The following is a 12,423-nucleotide window of genomic DNA, read 5'->3' as shown; positions in this document are numbered from 1 at the left end:
CCAGTTTGAAAAGCTAGGAAATCCTGAGAGTACAATTCCCCACTTGTTATGTTCTTGGACCATGTGACTTAAAGTCATTCTGTGGAATAAAAGGCCCAAGCTGGTATCAGGGTTCTGCCATGCTTTTCCCTTAGTTCCCAGTCTTAGCCCATCTGTTGTTCAGAAAGCGAATAAATGGCATGTGTCAAGAGAGTCATCACTGAGCAAACTGCCCAAAGAAATCAGCTCGGGGACTTCCTTTTTTTCCTCTTACACAATTGTTGTGGAGGCAGCGACCATATGGTGAATAATTAGTTTTTGACCCTTCTCCAGTAAAATGTTCATGTCTCTGCCAAGTTCTCCCAATATGTGTATCAATGAGTGGGCCCGGAGAATGCCTTTGCATTAACAAACATTTTGATACCTATTGTGCAGGTTTTTTTTTTTTAAAGAAATAGTTGCACACATAATATGTATTCCCCCACACATCACACAAGGTATTGCTTGTCTTTGACTCCTTAAGTGCATTTCCTGTTACTTGTTCCAGTTCTTGTAGAAACGAGCAGCTGCCAATTCTATTCTTAGATTCAGTGCCCCTTGTATTTCCCATATTAATATAATACTATTGTATAGCTTTTATGCAGTTCTTCCATTTACTATACAGAGCTTTACTTTAATGCATTGTTTTGCTTATGCATCACACTATTATAGGATGAAATGTACTATACTTGCTTTCTGGAATTCCTTCTTATATTTCCAGATGCCGAGAATTCATGTGGTGTTTGTTCTAGTGCTTTATTAGAAATGACGGGTTGTTCCATCAGTTATTAGAAAACTGTCAACATTTATGCAGCTCTTACTATTAGGAATAGCCTACATACAGTACATCTTTTCAGCAGAGATCACAATGGGAGATGTACAGAAGAGATAGTTTAAAATGCAACGGTCATGAAATTGTTCCCCATAAACTAATCCCAGGATGACACAGCTGTTTACAATTACAATTTTGGCATACCTATTGCTGCTTTTTAGAAGCCTTAATCAGGCTAAAAAATGCTTTATTCAGAGGTCAGCAACAGTCGGATAGGCGTGGCTATGCCCCGCGGCCACCACACCTATCCCCTGTATGTCAGCACTGGGACTGATGTGTGATTGACAGACATGTGCTAAAGAATGCGCACCTTATCATTCCTACGTGCGGGTGGCAAACTTTCAGAGCAAGCGCTTGCTCTCTCAGTGGCCATTCTGCTTTCTTCTTACAGTGGCATGCTGCAATAACTGGAGGTAGAGAGCTCGCTCACTCTCTGCCTATAGCATTACGTAAGTCCACTGGGGCCATCGGGAACAAGAGCTTGTTTTAAAAACTTGCCGCCTGCACGTAAAAATGATAAGGGGCACATGCGCTGGACCTGTGCTTCAATCACACAGTGGTCCCAGTGCTGACATACAGGGGATAAGCGTGGCATAGCCACACCTAATTGACTGTTGCTGACCATGGTATAAAGCATTTTTTAGCCTGATCAAGGCTGCTAAAGGGTATGCCTAAATTGCAATTGTAAACAACTATGTCACCCTAGGATTAGTTTATAGGGGACAATTTCATGACAGTTGTACTTTAAAGGGGTACTCCAGTGGGGAAAAAAACTTAAAATCAACTGGTGCCAACAAGGTAAACAGATTTGTAGATTACTTTTATTTAAAAATTTTCATCCTTCCAGTACTTATCTGCTGTATGCTCCAGTGGAAGTTGTATAGTTCTTTTCTGTCTGACCACAGTGCTCTTTGCTGACACCTCTGTCCGTGTCAGGAACTGTCCAGAGCATGAACAAATCCCCATAGCAAACCTAACATGCTCTGGACAGTTCCTGACATGGACAGAGGTGTCAGCAGAGAGCACTGTGGTCAGACAGAAAATAAATATACATCTTTCTCTGCAGCATTCAACCGCTGAAAAGTACTGGAGGGATTAAGATTTTTAAATAATTTACAAATCTGTTTAACTTTCTGGCACCAGTTGAGTAGAAATTTTTTTTTTTCCATTGAAGTACCCCTTTAACTTTCTTTGCCCTAATGGCAACTCCAAGAAAGAACCCTAATATTTACCTACAGAACAACTTTTTCCAATGACTTAAGTTTTATTTTATTAACCTGCTAAGAAAGGACTTTGATGGAATATAGTTTTCTGGGAGTGGATTCTCTAATATATTTGGGGGAAGAAAAGCAGAGTGAGAAATGTGATTTTGGTCAGACAGGCTGGGCTGGAAATGGATGAGTAAGAATATGGGGGAAAAAACTGAGAAACAATGGAGGTGCTTATAGTGTAGCTTGGAAAGTTATTTACTGATATGTGGCAGAAGACAGAATTTAGAGACCTCAGCCCAACTTCCTGATACTGCTTGGCAAAAACCTATAGTCTTCTTTACAAGGTTTGGTGAAGTCTTCTTTACAAGATTGGCCCACATTTATCATTGTCTTTAGACTGTTTTTTGTGTCTAAAAAAGGGGCAAAAAAAGGCGCAGGCAGGTTTTTTTGCGCCTTTTTTTGCCCCTTTTCGTTTACACATTTCTGCTGATTTTGAGTTGCAATCTACTGATTTTGAGTTGCAATCCACTGATTTTGAGTTGCAATCCACTGATTTTGGCAATAGACATGATATGGAAGGGATTTATCATTGCGCCTTTTTGTAAAAAGGAGCAAAAAAGGCGCAAAGCCACTGAAAAGTCTCTAAAACTACACCAGCCCAGACATGGTGTAGTTTTTTGGTGTATGTGTAGACAGAAATTTCAGAAAATGTGACCTGCACAAAATTTATCAAAGCTCTTTTACCTTTTAATAAATTTGGTGCTCCTACACATTACCAGCACACAAAAAAAAGGTGTAAAAAAATGCTTCACTTGCAACTACAATGATAAATGTGGGCCATTGACTCCAAAATAAACTACTTTTCCATACTAGCCCCTATAACCAACTTCAGCCTGTTCCATGTCCCCACAAAAGACTAGTAAACCACCAGAAGAGTCAAAAGAGACCACAACCAAACTGACAGATCCGATGTACACAATCATTCCCTATAAGTAAAGTTTGCCTTTAATAAAAACAACAAGTTACCTGGGGTGCTAGATGACAGTTTTCCATGCAGGTTTCTTTGATTCCTAGGATATCCAGCAGATCTGTTACCAGCCATCTTGGAGTAGTGTTGCTCATCTGGCGGTGTTGCCATGTGAGCAATGAAACGGGGGCATGGTGAAGTATCTCTTGTATTTTGATGCTTGTGCTGTAAAATATAAAAATAAGAAAACATTATTGTTAGATCTATAACTGCCTATATTTAAAAAAAACAAATAAAAAAAAAAACAAAGCTATGTCAGTGCATTCCATAAGCCAAGAATTGTATGACAGATTTGGGGCGATATCAACTCATCCAAATAATGTACCCTTAGTATGGTCAAAATGTATTGCACAACTGAACCACAGTTTTTAGATGCAGTTTTTACACACATAATATTAAAAGCATGCATGAACTAGAAACAAAAACCCAGTTATTTCAATATTTTACAGAAAAACAGTTCTTCTGTCTGGTTTCTGACCAAATTGTAAACTACAGATTTGTTTGAATACACCCGTAGGACAGTTTTACACATAGCATTTTGAGATCCTGTCGGTGTCAGCTTTTAAAGGGGCATTCCAGGAAAAAACTTATATATATATATATATATCAACTGGCTCCAGAAAGTTAAACAGATTTGTAAATTACTTCTATTAAAAAATCTTAATCCTTTCAATAATTATCAACTGCTGAAGTTGAGTTGTTGTTTTCTGTCTGGCAACAGTGCTCTCTGCTTGTCTCGGGAACTGCACAGAGTAGAAGAGGTTTGCTATGGGGATTTGCTTCTAAACTGGGCGGTTCCCGAGACACGTGTCATCAGAGAGCACTTATACAGAAAAGAACAATGCAACTTCATCAGCTCATAAGTACTGAAAGGATTAAGATTTTTTTAATGGAAGTAATTTACAAATCTGTTTAACTTTCTGGAGCCAGTTGAGATTATATATAAAGTTTTTTCCTGGATAACCCCTTTAATGGCAGTTTTTTTTTTTTTTGCATGGCTAGATGTTAAAGTCTATACTGAAATATTAGAATGGCTAGATATATAGGAGGAGATTTATCAAAATTTGTGCAAGGAAAAGTTGACCAGTTGCCCATAGTAACCAATCAGATTGCTTCTTTAATTTTTCACAGGCCTCTTTAAAAATGAAAAAGGAGTAATCTGGTTGCTATGGGCAACGGCACCACCCTTCCTCTACACAGGTTTTTCTAAATCTCCCCCATAGTGTTTTGTTCCTAAATGTGTTTCTCACATGTCACAGTGACCCCCCCCCCCCCCCCCCAAACAGTAGTTAGAACAAGCGAGGAGAAGTGCTTCTTTCCCCATCTTTCTCATCTTTGCAGGAGAGGGGTACTATAGAAGTCTATAAAGCCCGTCTGCTGCAGTGAGAAGAATAGGATGGAAATAAATGCTCAGCTGGGTACTTCTCCTCACTCTTTCTAGTGATTGAGGTGGGTCTCAGCTCTAAGACCCCACCAATCACAACTTTTGACATGTCTCTATCACTTTTTTCTTTTTACAGAGCCCCAAAACTGGTTTCATACTAGAGTAACACAAGACCATATTTATGCCCATATTATGGCTATAAGCCCCTGTCCTTTTATCTTCCTTAAATATAAAATGTTTTGCCTCCTTGGTTTCTTTGAATAAACTAAAATAAAAGTTGTCCATATATGCACCACTGTATGTCCCTGTACTAACCTTACTAATGTTGGATTTTGGGGGAAAGGGGGGAGGGAAGGGGGGGGCTCTGTTCTGATCATATTGATGCTATCTTTTGTCTGTGATCAATAAAAGTTTCATTGTTTGACTCTTAAAATAAAATAAAAGTATACCAATGATCAATTCTCTAGAGATTTATAGCTATTTCATTTGAACCTTCATTGATCTCCTCAACCGTGCTTCAAAAGTGCTACGGTAACACAACTGAGGCTTCACAACAGCTTTTCACCTTTTAGTGAACTTAACATAAGGTTCTATATTATGCTATGGAATTGTATCTATTAGCAATATGTTCCCTATGTTTTCTCAATGCGTAGATTAAATATTAATTGCGACATAAAAGGTCAAATCCAGCAAGTAGTTTGTATTTGTCTCAAATGATCATAAGTCTTTCAAAGCGAACAATGTATTAGATATTCAAGAACATTCGTAGACAACTAGATACATGTAAGATGCTGTACCAGTACTAAGACAGACAACGGCTTGCATTGCTAAGCAGATGAATTATGATTTTGATCATTTGTTTGAGGATGACAGCATCACAAAGGTGAACCTTCAAAGTTAATAGGCCCTTTCACAGAAGTTGATATGAACAAAGGTCTATGTTATGTTTGTACAGAGTAAAATCAGCTGTTTTTATTATTTGTATATTACCTTTTAAGTGTGTATTTTGTCATTAAACATGACAACATGTGTAATCTACAACCTGATGTCCAGTACCAATGCAACTTTCCCAGGATGCTTCAGTAAATTTAGTAGATGCACATGATCTGCAGGGTGGGCCATTTATATGGATACACCTTAATAAAATGGGAATGGTTGGTGATATTAACTTCCTGTTTGTGGCACATTAGTATATGTGAGGGGGGAAACTTTTCAAGATGGGTGGTGACCATGGCGGCAATTTTGAAGTCGGCCATTTTGAATCTAACTTTTGTTTATTCAATAGGAAGAGGGTCATGTGGGAATTTCACAAGAAAAACAATGATGTGCTTGGTTTTAACATAACTTTATTCTTTCATGAGTTATTTACAAGTTTCTGACCACATTAGTATATGTGAGGGGGGAAACTTTTCAAGATGGGTGGTGACCATGGCGGCAATTTTGAAGTCGGCCATATTGAATCTAACTTTTGTTTTTTCAATACGAAGAGGGTCATGTGACACATCAAATTTATTGGGAATTTCACAAGAAAAACAATGATGTGCTTGGTTTTAATGTTACTTTATTCTTTCATGAGTTATTTACAAGTTTCTGACCACTTATAAAATGTGTTCAATATGCTGCCCATTGTGTTGGATTGTTAATGCAACCCTCTTCTCCCACTCTTCACACACTGATGGCAAAACCGCAGGAGAAATGCTAGCACAAGCTTCCAGTATCCGTAGTTTCAGGTGCTGCACATCTCGTATCTTCACAGCATAGACAATTGCCTTCAGTTGACCCCAAAGATAAAAGTCTAAGGGGGTCAGATCGGGAGACCTTGGGGGCCATTCAACTGGCACACGACGACCAATCCACTTTCCAGGAAAGTGTTCATCCAGGAATGCTCAGACCTGACACCCATAATGTGGTGGCACACCATCTTGCTGGAAAAACTCAGGGAATGTGCCAGCTTCAGTTAATAAAGAGGGAAACACATCATCATGTAGCAATTTCGCATATCTAGTGGCCTACATGATGATGTGTTTCCCTCTTTATGCACTGAAGCTGGCACATTCCCTGAGTTTTTCCAGCAAGATGGTACACCACCACATTATGGGTGTCAGGTCCGAGCATTCCTAGATGAACAGTTTCCTGGAAAGTGGATTGGTCGTCGTGGGTCAGTTGAATGGCCCCCAAGGTCTCCCGATCTGACCCCCTTAGACTTTTATCTTTGGGGTCATCTGAAGGCAATTGTCTATGCTGTGAAGAAACGAGATGTGCAGCACCTGAAACTACGGATACTGGAAGCCTGTGCTAGCATTTCTCCTGTGGTGTTGCTATCAGTGTGTGAAGAGTGGGAGAAGAGGGTTGCATTGACAATCCAACACAATGGGCAGCACATTGAAAACATTTTATAAGTGGTCAGAAACTTGTAATCAACTCATGAAAGAATAAAGTTATGTTAATCCAAGCACATAATTGTTTTTATTGTGAAGTTCCCAATAAGTTTGATGTGTCACATGACCCTCCTCCTATTGAAAAAACTAAAGTTGGATTCAAAATGGCCAACTTCAAAATGGCCATCATGGTCACCACCCATCTTAAAAAGTTTCCCCCCTCACATATACTTATGTGCCACAAACAGGAAGTTAATATCACCAATCATTCCCATTTTATTAAATTGCATCCATATAAATGGCCCACCCTGCACAATGAACCTCTTTGAGACAACCATGCAGATTTGAATTAAAAATCTTTAGGGATCTAGCACACTTTCTTACAAGTAGCAAAACGACTAATACCATCAGGACTGGGTCCCCTCCGAGGGCTCAATAGCAGCCACATGGTCTTGCTCTGGGGTCTGTATGCTCCTGATATGCATATTATAGGGTAGAACTTAAAATCTCACAGAAATCTGGACTGGATAAAGGGGCTGTGCTCTCAAAGAGATGGTATATAACATCAGTGAGCAATAATTTATACAGTACATGTTTTTTTCATTTAATCTGTGGGGATATTTACCATAGTGGTAACACAAGTCACTGCTATAGGGACCTTAAGCTGGGCATTCATTTTAGATAAGTTTTGGCTCATTGGACCCACTAGAGGAAATCATACTAAAGGTCCCAACTCTATATATAACAGTCACCTTTGGGCAGTTTTCACATTGGCCTATCACAGGTGCTTTATTGTGTCCATATTACAGTGATAAGTTTGAGTCTGACCATGTTTTTGATAACCTGGGCTGACCGCTGTCAGTTAGGGTCATGAGACACATGGTCAGGCCAGGACTTGCTACAGTAATACGAACAAATAAAATTCACCCATGTGAAGCTGGCCTTACTCATACATTGTTGTTAATATTACATGATCAATAATGTAATTATTTTAGTACATGATCAATAATTGTCTTATTTGTTTATTGTGAATAACTCAAGAAAGAAAAAGATGGTGGTAACAGCTGGTAAAGTCATATTGAAGTGGGGTTGAATTATCCTTTATAGTTGAGACCCATTAATGTGTCAGAGCTTGGGCCTAATAGAGGGTATTTTTGTACCCTGTTTGCGATGACATAAAAACACTGAAATATGGTGACATGTGACATACAGAGCGCGGCTGTATGAAAGAGAACCAGAGGAGACTCCCTTTAGGGTTTTTTTTAATGTAAATCTAACAACTGGCAAATTATTAAAAGGAGAAGTCCCATAGTGAAAAATGTATCCCCTATCCGCAGAATAGGGGGATGAGTTTTAGATTGTGGGGGTCCAACCACTGGGACCCCCCACAATCTTCTGCAAGGCTATCTGCTATAAAGATATATGGAAGGGGCATGGGCATGGCGGCCCCCATTTTGTGGGAAGGTCCTGATGCGCCACTCCCAGGGAGAGCCGAGGCCCCGTACAGGAGATTGCTGGGGGTCCCAGCAGTTGGACCCCCATGATCTAAAACCTATCTCCTATTCTGCAGATAGAGGATACGTTTTTCACTATGACATGTCTCCTTTAAGGAATACATTTAAAAAAAATTGCATTTATTGTCCTTATTATATTACAAACACATTTTATACATTTCATTCATATAGACTATTAAACAACTCATGCTCCACACTAACATTGGCCACTAATAGGCATACATATGTTACCGTTGTCTCTATATATATCATGTTTCTCAATAAAACTGTCTTTGAGTAGCATAATGTTATCTCTGTTCTCAGTAAAGTTTCCCCAGAGTTAAGTGTTTGTTTCATAGCAATAAGAACTAACATCCTGCATGCAAGACCCACTTCAGAAATGATTGAGTAAACCAGTAAGAGGCTGACATATCATACAGTACACAGTCCAATTTACAAGCAAGGTGAATGTACGCCACAAAGATACCGGTACAGCAAATATTGATTTTCTTGATTGATAGTATACCGTATGCCATGCAGTCCACTCAAGCATCTGCCTGTTACCACAAGCCAACCCTTTTGTCCGGAAATAATACAAAGTGGAGCTCTGTTCTGTGGGTTGAGAGTTGCAAATATTTAAAAGGTAATAAATTTCTCAGACAGAAAGGTAACTACTTTCATTTAAAAAAAAAAAAAAAGAAAGAAAAAAAACACAAAAGCTGCTGGTGTTTGCTTTGAGTCTTAGCACACTCCTAGCACCTGTACTTTTCAATTGTGTATATGCCAAATTTTTTGTGGTTTTACAGAAAGCCCTTTGTGTCTGTTTATAATTACAGTAGCAACTAAAGTTTTTTCTTTCTTTTGTGCTTAAGTACGCCAAAATAAAAAACACGTGAGCGCAGTGACACCTACAACAAAACACAAAACCATCTTAAAAATATATGAGAATCTTTGATCCGCTTCAGGATTTTAAGTTGTTAGACACAGAAAATTAAAGTTGTCTGGTGTAAAAATTTTATTTTTCAAAATGCTGGGTATGTGGTAATATAACATTCAATAACCCCTGTTGTAGTAATGTTTAGTCATTATCCTTAAGAAAGGGATTTCACCTTATTGTCTGTGAGCTTTCAATTTTAGGCTCCCTTCTAGGAGGTAAAAGGAAATTAAAGGGGTGCTCCACTGGAAAAAAAAAATAACTGGTGTCATGAAGTTACAGATTTGTAAATTACTTCTATTTAAAAATGTTAATCCTTCCAGTACTTAGCTGCTGTATGCTAAAAAGGAAGCTCTTTTCTTTTTGAATTTTCTTTCTGTCTGACCACAGTGCTCTCTGCTGACACCTCTGTCCATTTTAGGAACTGTAGGAGTAGGAGAAAATTCCCATAGCAAACCTCTCCTGCAGTTCCTGACATGGACAGAGGTGTCAGCAGAGAGCACTGTGGTCAGACAGAATAGAACTCCAGAAAGAAATACAACTTGTGCCAAGGGACTGGCGCAAGGCGAATGTGGTGCCAATCTTCAAAAAGGGCTCTAGGTCTTCCCCGGGAAACTATAGACCGGTAAGTTTAACGTGCATTGTGGGTAAATTGTTTGAAGGATTTATACGGGATTACATACAGGAATACATAGAGGATAATTGTATTATAAGTGATAACCAGCATGGGTTTACTAAGGATAGAAGTTGTCAAACCAATCTAATTTGCTTTTATGAAGAGGTGAGTAGAAGCCTTGACAGAGGAATGGCTGTGGATATAGTGTTTCTGAATTTTGATAAATCGTTTGATACTGTCCCTCATAGTCGTCTGACAGGTAAGTTAAGGTCTTTGGGTTTGGAAACTTTAGTTTGTAACTGGATTGAACACTGGCTCATGGATCGTACCCAGAGAGTGGTGGTCAATGATTCGTTCTCTGATTGGTGCCCGGTTATTAGTGGTGTACCCCAAGGTTCAGTACTGGGCCCGCTGTTGTTTAATTTATTTATCAATGATATAGAGGATGGTATTAACAGCTCTGTTTCTATCTTTGCAGATGACACCAAGCTTTGTAGCACGGTACAGTCTATAGAGGATGTGCATAAATTACAAGATGACTTGGATAGACTAAGTGTCTGGGCATGCACTTGGCAAATGAGGTTCAATGTGGATAAATGTAAAGTTATGCATCTGGGTACTAATAACCTGCATGTGTTGTATGTCTTAGGGGGGATTAAACTGTCAGAGTCACTGGTAGAGAAGGATCTGGGTGTACTTGTAGATCATAGACTTCAGAATAGCATGCAATGTCAGGCTGCTGCTTCCAAGGCCGGCAGGATATTGTCATATATCAAAAGAGGCATGGATTTGAGGGACAGGGACATAATACTCCCCCTTTATAAAGCATTGGTACAGCCTCATCTGGAATATGCTGTTCAGTTTTGGGCACCAGTCCATAAAAGGGACACTGTGGAGCTGGAAAGGGTGCAGAGACGCGCGACTAAACTAATAAGGGGCATGGAACATCTTAGCTATGAGGAGCGATTAAAGGAGTTACAATTGTTTAGTCTTGAGAAGAGACGTTTAAGGGGGGATATAAGTATATTAATGGCCCATACAAAAAATATGGAGAAAAACTGTTCCAGGTTAAACCCCCCCAAAGGACCAGGGGGCACTCCCTCCGTCTGGAGAAGAAAAGGTTTAGTCTCAAGGGGCAACACGCCTTCTTTACCATAAGAACTGTGAACTTATGGAACAGTCTACCTCAGGAACTGGTCACAGCAGGAAAATTTAACAGCTTTAAAACAGGGTTATATACATTCCTGGAACAAAATAACATTAATGATTATGAAGAAATATAAAATCCCATCCCTTCCCCAATATCGCGCCACACCCCAACCCTTCAATTCCCTGGTTGAACTTGATGGACGTATGTCTTTTTTCAACCGTACTAACTATGTAACTATGTAACTTCCTCTGTAGTATACAGCAGCTGATAAGTACTGTAATCATTCATATTTTTAAATGTTTTCCAGTGGAATACCCCTTTAATTCTGGTCAGGAAGACAACATACTGCTCTTTGGTATGTCTAAGATCCTCTTTAGCCAAGCCAATAACCTTTCTGCAGATAGCTATTCCAAGGTACCTTGTAAGTACTGAGTAAGAGTCTGACTTGCCTGAATTCATGCATGTTAGCCAGAACTTAATACCTGTGTATTTATTAGCAGAAATATATTTGTATATATATATGTATAAACAATAACAAATTTGTTTAAAATGAGTGACATATATACTTGCTTCTGCCATGGTTGTACATAATATAATGAATTGTATGTAATAATGAACAGTATACTATTTACATGTTCATAACTAACAGATGTACTACTATATTATACTTAAAAGCTGATGTTAAAGGGTTAAATAACTTACAGAGGACAGCAGAGCCTTCTTATATACACTGCTTGTATTTGTTAGAATGTGTTGTCCAAATGTATTTTACAATTTGGGAAAAAAAAAAAAGGTTTGGATTTTGTGGTGCAGCTTTCACTACAGCATAAAGCCTGGCGCATTTGTAACAAAGTTAAACCCTCGAACCACTGACCAGAGAAACCAGATTTTGGAATAATTCAGATTTGTGTTTCTGTTCTATCTCATTAAGGGTAATATCGGGAAGCGCAGACAGTGAGGAGCATTGTTTAAGGATCATGGTTTTAAACATGAAAATCTGATTATCAGTTCATGTCAGAAGCCAAGCGATAATGCAGCTTAGCATTTGTTTGGGCTTTTTCTTTAGCCAAAAGATAATTACTGTTCGTTAGTCCTTACGTAAGTGTATCTGTGGTCCTGCAACGTCTGAATAGCGAGCGCTTACAATAGTTGAATGAGCATTGCTTATTTACAATGGCCATTGCTTGTTCCAATGAGATAATTTCATTACCCAAGAAAATGGAACTACCCAGGTAAAAAGTTCATTTTCCAAGTCAGGCAACTTCCAAGTCAGCCATGCTGAATGAACCCTCCGTTTCATGGTAATTTATTCTAATTGATGTGTCTGTGATGTACTTCTAAATATATAATGCGACACAAAACATGTGAAGCAAATCTTAG

The 12,423-nt window shown here is 38.8% G+C and overlaps 1 protein-coding gene across 10 annotated transcripts in view; it reads right to left on the bottom strand.

Annotated features, from left to right (window-relative positions):
- Positions 1–12,423, bottom strand: part of LOC130369371 (uncharacterized) — a 367,785-nt gene that overhangs the window by 240,987 nt on the left and 114,375 nt on the right. For 7 of the 10 annotated variants that reach the window (XM_056574542.1, XM_056574545.1, XM_056574543.1 and 4 more), the window contains one exon: positions 3,088–3,253. In XM_056574542.1, coding sequence (XP_056430517.1) covers positions 3,088–3,199 — 112 coding nt within the window. In that variant the 5' untranslated portion in view covers positions 3,200–3,253. Of the gene's footprint in view, positions 1–3,087; positions 3,254–7,234; positions 7,293–7,475; positions 7,536–7,602; positions 7,698–12,423 lie in introns of those variants that run through there. The other 3 variants (XM_056574550.1, XM_056574540.1, XM_056574541.1) reach the window with 3 other exon arrangements.

The sequence above is a fragment of the Hyla sarda genome, chromosome 4 (genome assembly GCF_029499605.1).
Source record: "Hyla sarda isolate aHylSar1 chromosome 4, aHylSar1.hap1, whole genome shotgun sequence".
Lineage (NCBI taxonomy): Eukaryota > Metazoa > Chordata > Amphibia > Anura > Hylidae > Hyla > Hyla sarda.
This window is presented reverse-complemented; position numbering and strand designations above follow the sequence as displayed.